The sequence below is a fragment of the Neodiprion fabricii genome, chromosome 2, assembly GCF_021155785.1.
Source record: "Neodiprion fabricii isolate iyNeoFabr1 chromosome 2, iyNeoFabr1.1, whole genome shotgun sequence".
In the NCBI taxonomy this organism is placed as follows: Eukaryota; Metazoa; Arthropoda; class Insecta; order Hymenoptera; family Diprionidae; genus Neodiprion; species Neodiprion fabricii.
Genome location: NC_060240.1, coordinates 22,391,245 through 22,407,391, shown reverse-complemented (window position 1 = coordinate 22,407,391; position 16,147 = coordinate 22,391,245). Strand labels below are relative to the sequence as shown.

Here is a 16,147-nt window from a genome sequence, read left to right as displayed (position 1 = left end):
CGCTGATTAGATCTTCGGTCATGTAGAATATAAATATGAGACCCCCAGAAATGCAACTAGGCTGGGATTTGTGTGCTGACAATACATGATTAATCGACCGATAACGCTTAGCATCCCAGATTAACTAAGTGCCGTCTTACTCTGGTATCAGAGTTCACAGTCGTAGCCAACTTCGTACATCTCAGGGGCTTCGACGGAAATAATGGTAAGTTTATCGAAAAAGTAACAATTATATTGATTAAAGGTACACTGTAATTTTTAAGAAAACGTACACACTCTACGCAAATGAAAAGTGATGTTGATAAAAAAAGACTTTTGACCGCGCTGGTTCACTAGTGAATATTATTAAGCCACCAATTATAAATTTGACGATGAAATAATTTCAAAAAACATGATAATCTACCTTTTTATACTAAGATACGATATCGTTATATAAGTGGGATTATCAAATTATGCAATGAACTTTTACGCAGATGAAGTATCTGACGCTAATTTTTGCTGTCATTACAACTTCCGTAACCTTGGCTTATGACCCCTCGCCAAAAGATAACCAAAAAACACACAAGGTTAAAGTTGGGGCCAATGAGGACTACAGGCTTCCGAACAACACTGTTCCCATTAATTACAGCGTGTGGTTAGTTCCTTATACGGAAGAAAATTATTTTGAAGGCAAGGTGGTAATCGAAGTGACAGTCGTCGCTGAAACTTCCACTATCGTTCTCCACGCCAACCAGCTTGAAATTAGCAGCGTGGCAGTAACGTCTGATCTTAGTGTCCCTGCAATCAGTACTACAGCTTATGATCAAGATCTGCAGTTTTATACGTTTACTTTCGCGACGGCTCTTACCCTAGGTAATTACTCACTGGATATAGAGTACACTGGCCAGCTAAGGAATGATTCAGTTGGCTTCTACAAAAGTTATTACAACACCAGCTCCGGAGAGATAAAGTAAGTAAACAAACATGATCGTGAAAATTGATCGCTACGTCTGAAATAACTCATTTGGTGTCATTTGAGCGATATTGTGACGAAGTTGTGTAAGAGGTAATTCCAAGAGATAAGATGCAATAGGGAAAACCCCTGCATTACACCGAGAGAAACGCCCTTCGTCATACGAACATTTATCCACGAAGTACTTCATCAGAAAAGTTATCTCTTAAACCCACATTTTGTTCACTGCAGGTGGTATGTGAGTTCATTTTTTGCGCCTATTTATGCTCGACAAGCGTTCCCATGCTTTGACGAGCCAGCCTTCAAAGCCCATTTCACCATCAGCATTGCCCACTGGCCTGATCAGGTAGCCATCTCTAATGCACTGGATGAATACGTCTCTGAGCCCAAGTACGAATTCTTTTGGCATAATTGAACAGGTTTGTAAAACAATCAAGATATTTTTTCATGCAATAAAATGATTTTAGCTCGACGATCGGAAATCGAGTATGGACCAAGTTCTACACAACGCCTCTTATGTCTACCTATCTCGTCGCGTTCATGGTTTCCGACTTTGAATATGTTGCCAACACGGGTGGATCCTTCAGGATCTGGTCTCGCCCAGAAGCTGTGGGCACTGCAAGCTACTCGCTAGCTGGCGAATTGCTTTTGGACAATCTGAGTACATTCATTGGAATAAACTACAACGAATCGTTTCCAAAAATGGACCAGGTTGCACTACCTACCAGCGCTACAACCGCTATGGAAAATTGGGGTCTTATCACATACAAGTTCGAAATATTTTCTCATCCTAAAACTGGATATCAACAGCATTCTTATTAAAGCTCGACTGTACTTTGTAATCAAAATTATAGCGCTGAGTGAACGGTAGTTTCTTTTTAGGGAACGTTGGCTATTATGGCAGGACGGTGTATCCACCACGCGTGACAAACAGAACATCGAAACCGTTGGGGCCCATGAGTTTGCTCATCAATGGTTCGGTAATCTAGTTACACCGGAATGGTGGAGTTACGTTTGGTTGAGTGAAGGATTTGCCACGTTTTTCGAGTACTACACAGCCGCCCAAGTTAACCCCAGCTGGAGATTGATGGAACAATTCACCGTGGATATATACCATGCCGCCATGCTTGCTGATAGCTCGGACGATAGTCGTCCAATCAATGAAGACGTCTATAGTCCAGATGAAGTCAAATCAGTGTTTGATGTAATCAGTTATTACAAAGGTCTGGCACGTTTTTCTATGTACCTACATCACTAAGACATTACCTAAAAATCTCACCAACTAATTGTAAAATTGTTGGGTAACTATAGTTGGGGCAACCCTTAGACTCTTTAGATTCTGTAACTTGCAATAATCAAGTTAAGTTTTTGAAACTGTTGAATATTGGATGACTGAACAACGTTTTGTGGCTAATCCAGAAAATCGAGTATTTTACTCCTATGATACGAGAACTTGTTACACAGGTGGTTCCATAATTCGAATGTTATTAAACTTTTTGGGAGAGCCTGTATTCCAAAAAGGCTTACAAACCTACCAAGCAAATAAGTAAGTACCACTTGTGAGAGTTTTTCTGCTCATTAGCAGCTTTCTGAGATAGAAATCATGTAAGAATCTGCGGACCGGCATTTTAGTTCGTATGGTACTGGTACTCCGGAAAAACTGTGGGATGCTTTGAAGGAAGCCAATGATAACTTGGATGACAGCATTCTTACTGGACACGTTGATATTAAGACGGTTATGGATACCTGGACAAATCAGAAAGGCTATCCTCTGATCACCGTCACCAGAAACTATACTACCGAAACTCAAACAATTTCCCAGGTATCACGTCGACAATGTACACTGACTAGTACTGTTCGGTATATAGCAAAATGTCATTAGTGACAAGTGCTGCATATTTCATCTTGGATGCTTACGCTTGATAAATTACAAGCTTTGCGTTTTTAACTTGTTTATGTTCAATCAACAGTGATGCAGCAGCTGTTATTAGGGCGTAACTTATTAAATTAGTTGATGTAATATATCGCACTTGACCTAATGTATCAGACATTACAGAGTCGTCACCAAAACCACTGCCAGTCTACGTGTAAATTTATATATGATCTCAGATAGCTTACGTAAAATCAGCTTTATACTTGGTCGACTAGTTCTAACATCTTTTTTTTTTTGTGTTAAGGAACGTTTCCTGCTCAAGGGGCGTGGTTCTTCAAACGACACAACAGAATACAGGTGGTGGATACCCCTCAACGTCGCTTGGCAGTCGTCCCCGAGCTTCAATAACACGAGGGCTACCGCGTGGATTCGAGCACAAGATGAAAGTGTTTTCATGAGTAGCGGTCAGACTAGCGATTGGGTCATTTGTAATTTACAGCAAACAGGTAACTCATTCAATATCACCAATTACCATGAAACCTTGAACGAAAATGTTGCAAATGCGGTTGGAGCTTATTAAGATGTTAAAAAACGGTTGTTAAGTAAACCGAGATGAATTCTTTATCGCTTTCCAGACTTTGAAACACAATAACATTCATTCCCCAGTTTAAAAATCACTTGCAATAGCTCTTATAACGAATCTCTGAAATAGGAACCTGAGCTTTCACATCACACAAACCATCATTTTGAATACTCGAATTCTTTTACTGATCGAGTGATGATCCAATATAATAAACGCACACATTCTTGTATTCAAAACACTCAACTCACTTTGTAGCATATTTAGGAAGCCGAGTGATGCAGAAACTATTCAACTGTTTAAAACTAGAAACGCGCGAACCATAAATCTGATTTTATACAATCGTCATTTCAACAACTGTTTATTAGAAGACGAGATGCGTACAGAACCTTACGTAAAAAAGCCTAATGATTGGATATCGATTTCAGGTTTTTACCGAGTCAACTACGATGAACAAAACTGGAACCTGATTAGCGAGTACCTTCTAACTTCAAATTTCACGAATATATCCCCGATAAACCGCGCGCAACTTATTGATGATGCATTCAATCTCGCACGTGCCGGATATCTCAGCTACAATATCGCGCTATCGCTCACTCGTTACCTGAGACAAGAAACAGACCATGTTCCTTGGACTGCAGCATTTAACGCGATCGCGCACCTTGACAGAATGCTAGCTCGCTCTACTGTCTACGCGAATTTCCAGGTAAGACAATCCGCGCTTCTGAATTTATATCACTTGCTTTATGTTAGAATCAATTGGAACATTGATTGTTTATTGTAGTTTGTAACGCAAAAATTTAACACGTAATTTTACTTTTCTTCACCTTTGATGATACAAGAAAAGTATTGATTTCGATTGAAAATCACTTTTCCTAATTTGAACGACTCTTTACATTTTCGAACTTCTTGAATCCGAAAGACAGATATTTATAAAAATTTCGGTCGTTTGGTATGTCCTAAAAACTCCGGCGATTATCTCGGAAACGACTCGATGAAAAAATTCAAAACTCACAGGATTTTACAACGAAATGATAGGTATGAAAAAGTGCCATATCCCGTTCAACTTGAATTCCCGGTTCTACCGGATATAACTCGATTTTTCATGTCTTACCGACAAGCATAAACGTTTACCTCATTATTACTCTTCTTTAAATAAACAATAATGGTTTTTCTAATTTACATATTTATTTTCGACAAAATTTGTAAATTTTTTGAATTTTATCAATTTTTTCATTTGTGATTTCCTTTAAAACTTTTTCATTTGGCTGCCAAATTCTATCAGTTTCTGATATCTCACTCGGCCGTTTCCGAGATCGTAGCGCAAGTTTGTTCAAATAGAATCTTCCCTTTTAACGGTGATGAAAAGTATTGCAAAAAAATATTTCTCTGGCTTATTTTTTCTAAAACGACAGCGCCTGCGCACAATTGATCTAAATCATATTTTTTTTTCGTTGTACCTTCAGAGTTATATATTCTCTCGAGTATCTCCTATCCATAATAGTCTCGGGTACACGGTTCAGGATGGCGATGAACATGTAACAAGTTTTCTCAGGGCAAATTCGCACTCCTGGGCTTGTCGGATGGGCTGTCCTGGTTGCAATAGCCAGTCTCAACAACTTGTACAAGACTTTTATAATAGCGGAGGGAGTACCTCGTAAGAATTTGAACTTCAATTGCACCTAATAATGAGGTTCATGTTAGTAGCGTTACTTTAGCGATGCATGTTTAGATGAAATCGTTACTTGGACCCTTAAGATTTTTTGAAATTCAGCGAGTAAATAATATCATAGAAAACATGTTGATATTTCAAAAGTCACCTCCTTGAAAGTTGTTTTAAAATTGTACAATAACGATTTTTTCCATGACTTATCGTAAAGTTAACGTTACTAACTTCTACCTAATAACCAAGCTTCTGGACCACCGGTTCAAATTTCGATATCATTTCCTGTTAGCATTGCAGTTGACCTCAGAGCGTGGGCGTATTGTGAAGGGCTGCGGATTGCTGATGCCAATGTCTGGAACTTCATGTGGGAGAGGTATCTAGAGACGAATGTAGCTGGAGAGCAGGCCTTAATTCTTTCGGGTTTGGGCTGCAGCCTGGATGAGAATATTTTGCTCAGGTGAGAACCAAATATAGTTGATAACGCAACGTATTTAAGAACAACATGGATAAGTTCTCGAATAGCTGATTAATGATTAATTGTCATCATATATCAATCACCATAACTGCCGCTAGTTGTTCGTGTTGAATGAATAAAAGTTTTTCCCCAGCAATTAGTTTTCAGGTATATAAAAAAGTATAATTTTTTGCGAAAATAATATCACACAAATATTTCATAGATACCTGACATTCTCCATTACTGAAAACTCTGGCCTCCGTTCTCATGATAGACTTGCTGCTTTTACTTCAGTTTACTCGAACAGCCCATCCAATGTAGACGTTGCACTTCAATTTTTGTTTCACAACATTGCGAACATATCTCTTCAGTGAGTACCATTCACAGCAATTCTTATTTGCTACCCTACTTTTGGTTCGACAAGTTCATCTCTACACTGTCACGTGTTTCAGCTACGGAGGATTGAACGTTGTCGGAAATTTGCTGCAAAATCTTGCCACTCATTTAGTGTCAGAGAGTCAGTTGGTCAATGTATGAAGTTTTTTCCTATTATCTACACTAATGTTTTGAATATTCTGGATTACTAAAGAAAATTTGGTTCTTACAGCTCGAGACTCTTATTTCTGAGTACGGCGAAGAGCTAGGAGAGGCCGCATCCTCGGCCCAACGTGCAATAGAAATCACGAAAGAAAATATAAACTGGCTTGACACCTATGAAGGTGATATAACCCAGTGGCTCGACAACGAATTAAATTCTGCCGGAAATTTACCAACTGCCTTTGGCCCGATAATTCTGTGTTTTATATATGGGATTCTCAACCTTGCAGGTTGATTATCTTAAGGAGAAAACTGTTGTTAAATATATGCAATACGAGGTGTGAATTTTACTCAGGTTGTGAAACGTCAAATGATCGTTGTAATTTTCAAGAAATAAGTAAGTAATTCAAAAAATTCAACAAGTGTTCCATTATTTCATTTCAATTTATAAGATTGACCCTAACGTCCAATATTAATGGTTGAAGCGTATTGCAGCATAGAACAAAATGTGATACCGATTAGCCTCTGAAATTTGAAATTGCCTATCAAAATGCACGGTAGATCAGTGACATTTACTATGTCGGAATAATAGATTTAAATCGGGTGGTTTCGCGTCAATCCCGCAAACTATTACTGAACCAATTCATACCGATCATAAAGTTATAACAAGGAATAACACTCATTAGTACAAATCATACTCATAAGTAACACTTATCCGTGAACATTCTTATATAACGCTGATACATAGACAGAAATTATGATGTCTGCATCAATGCTCGATTAATTATCCAATAGCGATAAAACCCTCAGATAGTATCTGGTACATGTGTCAGAAATTTTTAAACACGTGTATTCTTCAACTGACGATGAGTCTGATTAACGCAGAATCAATATTGTGTACGTTCTCAGACAATGACTCAACATTCCTCCGAATGTAGGTGACAATTACGTCAGAGACCGTTGACTCCTACTAATCAACAAAATTGAGTTTAGCAGTGATAAGCATGATCGTAATTACGAGATGAATACGTGCGCCAGTTACTTCACCCCATCACAGAAGTTGTAGGGGAAAGTTCATCAGTTACCAAATTATTTCACTCATTATCAGAAATATTAGAAAGAAGTTCAAGTACTCGTTACTGGAATTGGAACAATCCGAGGTTGACGGACGCGTTTTAGAACAGGAAATTATGGTGGCTTAAACTTCAGCTCGGTTAATCCCGTCAGTAACTGATACGATACGTTCAGACAATCTGAAGTAGGCACAACAAAATTTGACAAGCCATAAAAGATAAAGCTGACATAGACAAATACCACATTGTGCAAGGACATCTAAGAAGTTGTACTGACAATGAGCTATGCATACGAACAATTACAACCCACTTAACAAGCGCTGATCACTTTCGAGGGTGCTCCGACAGGTTGTGTTTGATAAGCGATAAGATTGAGAGCACCGAATTTTTTTTGCGGTGAGTGGATGACAAGTGCACCATATAAAAGCAACGAACTGAAGTCGATATCTGGACTTGTTCTGCCATTTGTGAAACCATCATCAGTGAGTGCTCTTACGGTGACGTAACGTTGACCGATTCTATCCCTTTCATCACAGTGCTATGAAGTTGAATAATTTATCGCTTCACCCTTAACGTAGTTTTTACCTTTAATTGAATAGGATATTAATGAATGAATGAGTGTTGTTATTTTTTTCACCTCTTACTTATCAATATTTGAAATTTCTCTTAAATATTTTCAAGTGTTTGTATTGTAGGTCAGAAATGTATGTAATCATCATGTGTTTACGTTGTCCGTTTAGTTTAAATATCTAACCCTATATCACCTGCTGTGGAAATATTTCTGACAATTCTGTCAAATGATTACCGGTGATTTTCTTCTACAGAAAAAACAGAATGACCTTGATGAAGATCGTTCTGCAACTGGCCCTGCTGGTGGCCATCGCTTTTTCCAGCCCTGTTCCCCGTACGGAAGTAGGGCAATTCGGGATTGGAAGTCGCGTGGACGGCGATTATCGTCTTCCAAACAACACTGCTCCTCTGCAATATAACATCACGTTGGTCCCGTACATTGTCGTTGGCAATTTCACCTTTGACGGTACAGTCGACATACTCCTCCAAGTCTTGGAAGCTACGTCGACTATCACTTTACACACAAATGCATTAACCTACAACGAAAGTCTTACAAAGCTCGTGAATCAAAATGGCTCATCAATCAATGTTACTAGTCACACTTACGACACGGCTGAACAATTTTTAATTATTGGAGTTGCAAGTCAGCTCTCGATTGGAAACTACACACTCAGTTTTACATACGTTGGTGTACTCGATAGCGATATGTATGGGTTTTACAGAAGTTCATACACCAATGCATCGGGTGATACAGTGTAAGTTCTTAACTCAGTTATTTATTTACAGTTTGGATACCATGTTCATATTCGTTAAAGCTTTTTCGCTTCAGGTGATATTTGAAATCATTCCGTCATTCTCGGGTCATAAATTCAATTCATCCATTGATTGGTATCAATTCTTAGCGGAGTAATAATAATACTTGATACAGAAATGTCACATAGGAAGATCTATGTCACTGTAATTCAATTTATCAGTGACATATTCAATAAGCTCAAAACATTCGGGACAGAAATTTGATTATTTTATTTCTAAAATAGCTGATTTTGAGTTGGATATAGTGTTGCACTGAATCATTCAGATTCGATTACCTAAGTTTAACCTTTTAGCCTGAAATTTAATCATTCAATTGGAAATCATATACAGTGACGTATAATATTACTACTTCTGTATCTAATCACATATATTGTATTTTACTTCACCCTTTTCCATACACCTCAAAACTTCTTTACCGATCTTAAACCCCTTACAGATGGCTTGCTACTACACAATTTGAGCCTACAAGCGCTCGCCGAGCTTTTCCATGTTACGATGAGCCAGCGTTGAAGGCAACATTCGCCATCTCAATCAAGCACGAACCTGAGCTCCATGCACTTTCCAATATGCCTATCAATTACACCTACGAGGACTCAACCGATGGAAAAATCTGGACTGTGTTCGAAACTACTCCTATAATGCCCACTTATTTGGTTGCTTTCGTAGTCTCGGACTTTATTGCGATAAAAAGTGACGACGAAACATACAATGTTTGGACCAAACCCCCCGCTATTGATCAGGCACAATATGTTTTTGACATAGGACGTATAGAATTGGCGGAACTCGAAAATTACACAAACATATCTTACATGCTACCAAAAATGGACCAGATTTCTATACCCGATTTCTCGGCCGGTGCCATGGAAAACTGGGGTCTCGTCACGTATAGGTTAGACGAATTGTGCAAGTTCTGCAATAGATTCTATCTGATGAAGATTTTAAGTAGATTTCTAACGGAAAGTTCCATGATTTCAGAGAAAGCATGTTTCTGTACGAAGAAAACGTGAGTACACTCTCCACGAAACGAAGTATAGCAACGGTGATTTCCCACGAGTTTGGTCATCAATGGTTTGGAAATCTCGTGAGTCCTGCCTGGTGGAAGTACCTTTGGCTGAATGAAGGTTTCGCGACTTATTTCCAGTACTATACGACAGACGTAGTATGTACCCTTTCTTCGACACTAGTGGCTAATGCGCATCTATTTATGATTTAACATCTATAGACTATGTTCTAACAAGATTTTGACCACCACATTAGGCGGAAGATAACTGGCGCCTAATGGAGCAATTTGTGGTCATAGCTCAGCAAGCCACTGCATTTGTTAGCGATGCTTCAGCAACCTCTCATCCGATGAACCAAGATGTGGCGAGTCCGAGTGAAATCAGCGCCATTTTTGACAATATATCATACAGGAAAGGTTATACCGCCTATTAGTAACGTCAATCACTTTATAATTTCTTCAATGAACCCATCACTTATTTGTTTCTAAAACTGTTTTGTAGCTGCTTGCGTGATTCGTATGATGTCGCACTTTTTGACGGAGGAAGTCTTCAAAGCTGGACTTACCAAGTACTTGAATAAGATGTAAGTCTTGGGGCAAAATTTTTCAAACGGAGATCCTGGAGAAGAAGATGAGTATATGTTTTGTTTTATAGGGCGTACAGTGCAGCCACCTCGGATGATCTTTTCGAGGCACTACACGAGGCTGAGAGTGAGGCATATATACTTCCAACACTGGTCTATGTTGCGGATATCATGGAAACTTGGGTGGAGCAGATGGGATATCCAGTCGTAACGGTGACTAGAAATTACACCACAGGCACAACAGAAATCACTCAAGCACGTTTCTTGCTTGGAGATGCTGACTCGAGCGATACACACGATTATAAATGGTGGATTCCCATAAACTGGGCGGTCCAATCAAGCCCTGATTTCAGCTCCACTGTTGCCGCTGATTGGATTCGTAGCCAGGACGAAAGCATAATAATCAGCAGTTTCAATGCGAGCGGATGGGTTATCTTCAATAAACAACAGACAGGTGCAATATGCATACAATTTTGTTTCTCGTGAACGAAAATCTATAAACCAGCTTTCTTATTTCTAATCATTCTGTTTTCAACTCCAATCAGGCTACTACCGCGTAAACTACGACGACACGAATTGGGGAATGATCGCCAATTACTTAAACAGTGATGATTACTTGGCCATCCATGTCCTCAATCGGGCTGCACTCATAGATGACGCTCTCAATTTGGCCAGAGCAAACCTACTTTCTTATTCAGTTGTGTTAGATGTCACTCTTTATTTACAACGTGAGGTTGACTATGTCCCGTGGTACGCCGCATTCACTGGCCTTAGCTACCTTCACAGAGTATTCGCGAACACAGATGAATACGAATCGTTCAGGGTAATATGTCACTGTCAGCTGTGAGGCTTTTTCAGCGTTATACTGAAACCTGAGTAATCATCATTGGCAGTCTACTTTAAACAAATATTTAATTTCCAGACCTACTTTGCCTTCCTGACCAGCAATGTTTTCGAAACAGTTGGTATCGAAGAGTCTTCCGATGACGAACACATGACAACTTTGAACAGAATCAATGTCATAAACTATGCCTGCAATTTCGGTCTCCAAAGCTGCAGGTCTAGTGCTGAAGAGAAACTCATTAACTGGCTCGATAATTCAACGATCAATCCGTAAGTTCCTAACCATGTGATTATGCAATTACCGACCGTAATTACTCAGGTGTGAGCACTTGAGTCTATGGAGTGGAAGGACCCAGGTTCAAGTCCCCGGCCTATCAATGAGGCTCTGAACGGCAACTTGCAAAAATGTAAGACGGGTCACGCCGTTGAGGTGCTGAGTTGCGGGGTGGTGCCTTGAACTCAGCCCGGCTACAATCGGGAAAGGTTTTCAGCAGTCTTTCTTGTCCGTCGTGCGAATGCGGGTGTTTGTATTGAACATCTTAAGTCGACTGCAGCCGCATAATGTTGGCTACTGATACATCCCCTCCTTTGCTCTCCACAAGCCAGATAATGGCTTCCGGGGACATACCCCATCGGGTATGCCGGGTGTAGGCAGTAATAAAATATATTTGAAAAATAATGTAGAACCAACCTGTCAATTGAGTCGAAGACTCCTTCAACATCTGCATTATTATTTCAGCATTGCCCCAAATTTATTGACCAACACGATTTGCGCGGGGCTACGTGGTGCAAATTCCACAACATGGAACAGAGCTCTAAACAAATATTTGACCACCGAATCTTCTACCGAGAAAACTGCGCTGTTAGCTGGTCTTGGGTGTTCTGAGAACGAGAGTATCATTAATAACTGGATGAGTGCAATTATCAATTCCACGACTGGATTAACTACGTCAACTTCCTCATCGGCTTTCATTTACGTTTATCAAGGAAGTCCATACAACGTAGATCGAGCCTTCGACTTCCTCGTTGATAACGTGAACGATATTGTTTCATAGTGAGTCGATTATTAATTGACATTTCTGTACTTCACGTGGGTGATCTGTTCACTAAATAAGTAAAAACTAGATGATAATGTTATTGATGATATGTTTTTTTTCTAGTTTTGGCAGTAACTCGACAGTTCAAACATTCCTCACAGGCACCGCCTATCGAATGACGACCCAGACTCAGCTGGACAAGGTAACTAGCATTAGTTAGTTGGAAGAATATTTATTGAACGGGTTTTTATATAATTGATCTTCTGACTTCTGAGACTTTTTTAACATTAAATATATCCTATTGCAGCTGAACGCGTTCATCACAGCACAATCCGCCATCCTAGGTACGGCGGCCGCGACAGCTATCGAGTATGCTGAGTCGAATATCGCATGGAATACGGCTTATGAAGAGGAGGTCAGAACTTGGCTGGTTGCAACGCTGGCCGAATTAGAAGCTACTGCAACGGAAACGTACGAAACAACGACCTTTGAGGAAGATCACGATGAGAGTTCAGCTGCTACTGCATCTTTGAACTTCTGCGCAGCATTACTGATATTCGTTTGCCTCGTCCAGACAAATTAGAAGTAATCATTGTACGCTTATATCGATGAATGATTGAGAAACCTGCGAGAATTGAACCCGACGTAGTTTCGAGAAGATTGGTTAACGTTGAATAATCACTACATTAGTGAGATTTTCAATGAACGTTGGGGTTCTACTGCAGAGTCTGAATATGACTACTCATCAGGAAGTCTATATACACTATTTCAACAAAAACGTTGCACTCTTAAAACTTTCAATAGTGCAACGTTTTAATTCAAAAGCTATAACATTAAGACCATCTCTGACAATCTGCGTTATCAACTTTTGTTTGTATACACATAAAGAGCAGTATTTAGTCAATTACGTCGTGTACATTAGGGTGGCTTTTAATTTGTACTTTTTCGAATTTTAACTTGGCCGATTCCGAGATTGGTCCCAAATAAATAAATAAAAATCTACTTCAAATCACAAATCTCTGTCTTAGCCCGTAACTTTCGTGCAAGGGTTGTGAAGTTTGCCATTTGAAATATACACTTTTTTTTCTACAGTTTCAGTATATATTTCATCGCAGGACCAAGTGTTCGCAAAATAACTGTATGAAATCAGTGAGCATTGATCCCAATATTCAATAAAAATATTAGCATTGCTTACGAAGCATTCTATGTTTTTGTGAGTTGGATATTAGTGAATAATTGACACAGAATGCTCCATTAACGATATTGATATCTTTCTTAAACAGAAGCATCAATGCTGATTGGTTTCTTACACTTATAGATTTTTTTGTAAATAATTAGTCCAACGATCAAATAAATGTATACTGAAAGTTGAGAAAAATGTGTATATTTCAATTGGCAAAATCACAAATTTTGCGAGAAAGTTTAGGGTTAAGATGAGAACCTGCGCTTTTGACAAGATTTGCATTTATTTATTTTGAACCAATTTAGGGGGCATGCCGGTCAAATGTAGAAGAAATCTAAAATTGAACCTCGTGTTGTTTTATATTACCGCTGTGATAAGTTACAACCCAATTTATTCGTCCTCAATTTATAGTGCCTTTGTTAGGCTGGGCAGTGAAAACAGAGTCAAGGAGTTTAACATTGATTTTACAAGTCTAAAAAATATTGAGAAAATCCAATTATTGCGTCACTTATTAATCATTTTATTTACTTGCGTTGCTTGTTCAAACATTATAAAGTTTATTCGAAATCAGAAAATTCAATTTTTGAAGTATTCAGCCCACTTCGAAAATTTTTGTTTCATTTTTAAAACAGACTAAAGACTTGCCCAATATATTCCCCAAGTGACAAAACAGAATAATTTTTGGTTTAGTGGCTGTTAAAAAAAAAGAAAACAAACAAATTTCTAGAAAATATTTTTTAAATTAAATGTACAAAATGGGCAGGGTGCTTGAAAATAGAGATGCCACGAATATTTGGCTACTGTTCGGTATTCGGCCTATTTGACCACTTTTTTTAATATTCTGTATAAAAAAACGCATATATTAAACAAAAATATATCTATTTTAATAACAAATTATTGCTTTAATACTTAAAATCTATCAGTGGTAGGTTGTGATGAATACAAACAATTTTTTCAGCATTGGTTGGTAAGAAACGATCGCGCTTGTCCTTGTAAACAATACCTGCTTCTGAAAATAGTCTCTCACTATAACTCTACCGCCAGAAGACGATAGATAAATCTTAGCGAACTTTGACAGGCTTGGATACTGCTTCGGGTTTATTGACCACCACTCGTAAGAGTCTATCGTCCGATCTTGACACGCAGTTTTCAAATAAAAATCAATTTCGTGTGCCGTAGAACTCTTCTCTACATCCTCATCATTTTACATATTATTATAATCTGTAGCGACTTTCTCATAACAGTTCCAGAAACAGTCGTGTATTTCAATCGTTTTATAATTTTCATTGGCGTTTCTTTTCTGACGAAGTGGAGAAGAATCACCGTCAGTACTACTAGACTCATCGCAAATAATTTTTGCTTTTGCTCTTTTCGTTTGAACCTATCCCAGGAAACTAGTTTTAAAACGTAGGTCAAAAAAGTGGCAACCAGATATTTGTTATTATCATCAAATTTGAATCGTTTTTCAAGCTCAACTTTCAGTGAAGATCTCATTTTCAATAAATTTGGTGTTCTATCTGCACTCTCTTCCTTTCCCATTTATTTCAACAATGTGATATCACGTGTGACATATGGAATCACTTCAGAGATGCAGGAAATACCTGAACTGGTTATTTTAGTAATGTCTTCGAACGGTTTGAGGAGTTTCATGCATTGTTCCACTAACTCCCACTGAGAAGGTGTTAAATTGTTCAAAGATTCGTGATCTGGTATGTACAAAGAAGTAGCTCACTTTTGTTCTAATAATCGATCCATTAAATAATACGTAGAATTCCAGCGTGTGCTTACATCTTGTACTAGTTGGTGGTTTGGCAAGTTAGGTTCTTGGCGAATCGATTTCGACTTTTGTTGCGCTATACCAGAGTGGCTGAAATGGGTATCAATTCGTCTCGCAGGAGCTGCCGTCTCTGGTATTTCCGTTTGAGACGTAAAACTCAACCATAGTGGCCGCGATCTTTGTTAGTCGACAGCAGAATTAACTGGTGGTCAACGTATGAATTTTCTCGCCCAGGAGCATACATATATGCGAAATCATTTATGGTGTTTACGCTGTCCCAAATTTCTGATTTTCTTTTTTTTTTTTTTTACGGGAACATTAATGCTTTGATTGCGAAGACCGATTTAGTCGTAATGAAATATGTTTTTTTTGGTTTTAGTTTTTTTCTTTTATTTCTGTAGTGTATTCTGGAACAGAAAACTACTTCACATCTAATCAACGCATGTAACAGTACTATTAACACAAACGAATAAGTCAATAAAAAATATGTTGATCGTTCATAGGAATATTTGCTTACACAGAGAAATGTTGTTATTCGACATAATAACGTAGCCTTACAATGGTCTGCAAAAACAATAGGATTTGCTCATAGATCCATCAATATTTTGAAGTAGAATAGAAGTACGCATTTATATTTGTATCGATACAGGATACTTACCTGGCGCAGAGGATACCACGATCAACAAGGTGGTTCCTCCAGGACGAGACTCGGTCTCTATCGTAGCACTCAACTTTGAGTATGACACTTGTGTTGAATTGCACAACAGCCGCAGCGCATAGAGCGTAGTAAAAATTTCTTTCTCGGAAATGAATACGCCTTTCTCCCATGAACTTGCTGACGGTAGTATTGTAGCTTTCGACAACGTTACTGTTGTCATTTTACAGCAAATTCTCAGCATGCCAACTAAGTTTTTTAATCACTTTAAAGATCCTGTAATACAATCCTAGCTCGGTCAAAGCCGGCGCAATATCTTCTTCGGAATACTATTTCACAAATGTTGATTTGATTATTTGTATTTATTAAATTAAATTTTCTGATTAGATTTATAAACTATAACTGCAGTCATCTTAACCAGTTTTTCTTCCACTAGCTAACATATTTTACGATTCAAATTTCATTTCTGTAATATTGGAGCTTAAATATAAGTGTAAAGTTTCTCGATGTCGAAGGTCAATAATTTGACGTTTCGGCTGTAAGTGGGGGC

The 16,147-nt window shown here is 38.4% G+C and overlaps 2 protein-coding genes and 1 non-coding gene across 6 annotated transcripts; all 3 read left to right on the top strand.

The window, feature by feature from the left end:
• The first annotated feature begins 133 nt into the window (after window positions 1-133).
• On the top strand, window positions 134-6,481 carry LOC124175483 (aminopeptidase N-like). The gene is made up of 14 exons (XM_046555801.1): window positions 134-205; window positions 474-949; window positions 1,184-1,342; window positions 1,420-1,722; window positions 1,835-2,175; window positions 2,417-2,498; window positions 2,585-2,774; window positions 3,130-3,331; window positions 3,834-4,111; window positions 4,872-5,062; window positions 5,361-5,528; window positions 5,749-5,895; window positions 5,978-6,056; window positions 6,133-6,481. The coding sequence occupies exons 1-14, from the start codon at window positions 203-205 to the stop codon at window positions 6,355-6,357; spliced, it is 2,844 nt and encodes a 947-aa protein (XP_046411757.1). The 5' UTR covers window positions 134-202; the 3' UTR covers window positions 6,358-6,481.
• Window positions 6,482-7,517: 1,036 nt separating this feature from the next.
• On the top strand, window positions 7,518-12,998 carry LOC124175481 (aminopeptidase N-like). 4 transcript variants are annotated; one of them, XM_046555795.1, is made up of 12 exons: window positions 7,518-7,617; window positions 7,960-8,460; window positions 8,955-9,407; window positions 9,494-9,677; window positions 9,776-9,935; window positions 10,021-10,102; window positions 10,174-10,556; window positions 10,648-10,925; window positions 11,025-11,215; window positions 11,685-11,999; window positions 12,106-12,184; window positions 12,290-12,998. In XM_046555795.1, the coding sequence occupies exons 2-12, from the start codon at window positions 7,970-7,972 to the stop codon at window positions 12,563-12,565; spliced, it is 2,892 nt and encodes a 963-aa protein (XP_046411751.1). In that variant the 5' UTR covers window positions 7,518-7,617; window positions 7,960-7,969; the 3' UTR covers window positions 12,566-12,998. The 4 variants fall into 4 exon arrangements, with proteins under 4 accessions (XP_046411751.1, XP_046411753.1, XP_046411752.1 ...); XM_046555797.1 differs by having other exon boundaries at window positions 7,609-7,632; XM_046555796.1 differs by lacking the exon at window positions 7,518-7,617 and adding an exon at window positions 7,645-7,839.
• A 2,594-nt stretch (window positions 12,999-15,592) lies between these two features.
• LOC124177050 lies at window positions 15,593-15,725 on the top strand. The gene has a single exon (XR_006869505.1). It is a non-coding gene; the product is annotated as a U1 spliceosomal RNA (small nuclear RNA).
• Window positions 15,726-16,147: the final 422 nt, after the last annotated feature.

What these genes read in the sequence shown, in the direction of transcription:
- LOC124175481 (XM_046555795.1), top strand. Translation starts at nt 7,970, where the DNA reads ATGACCTTGATGAAGATCGTTCTGCAACTGGCCCTGCTGGTGGCCATC. An exon ending in AGTACTATACGACAGACGTA is followed by an intron (nt 9,678 to 9,775) that starts GTATGTACCCTT and finishes CCACCACATTAG; the next exon opens with GCGGAAGATAACTGGCGCCT. An exon ending in GATAATTCAACGATCAATCC is followed by an intron (nt 11,216 to 11,684) that starts GTAAGTTCCTAA and finishes TTATTATTTCAG; the next exon opens with CATTGCCCCAAATTTATTGA.
- LOC124175483 (XM_046555801.1), top strand. An exon ending in TGTAATCAGTTATTACAAAG is followed by an intron (nt 2,176 to 2,416) that starts GTCTGGCACGTT and finishes CTTGTTACACAG; the next exon opens with GTGGTTCCATAATTCGAATG. An exon ending in GATGAGAATATTTTGCTCAG is followed by an intron (nt 5,529 to 5,748) that starts GTGAGAACCAAA and finishes AATATTTCATAG; the next exon opens with ATACCTGACATTCTCCATTA.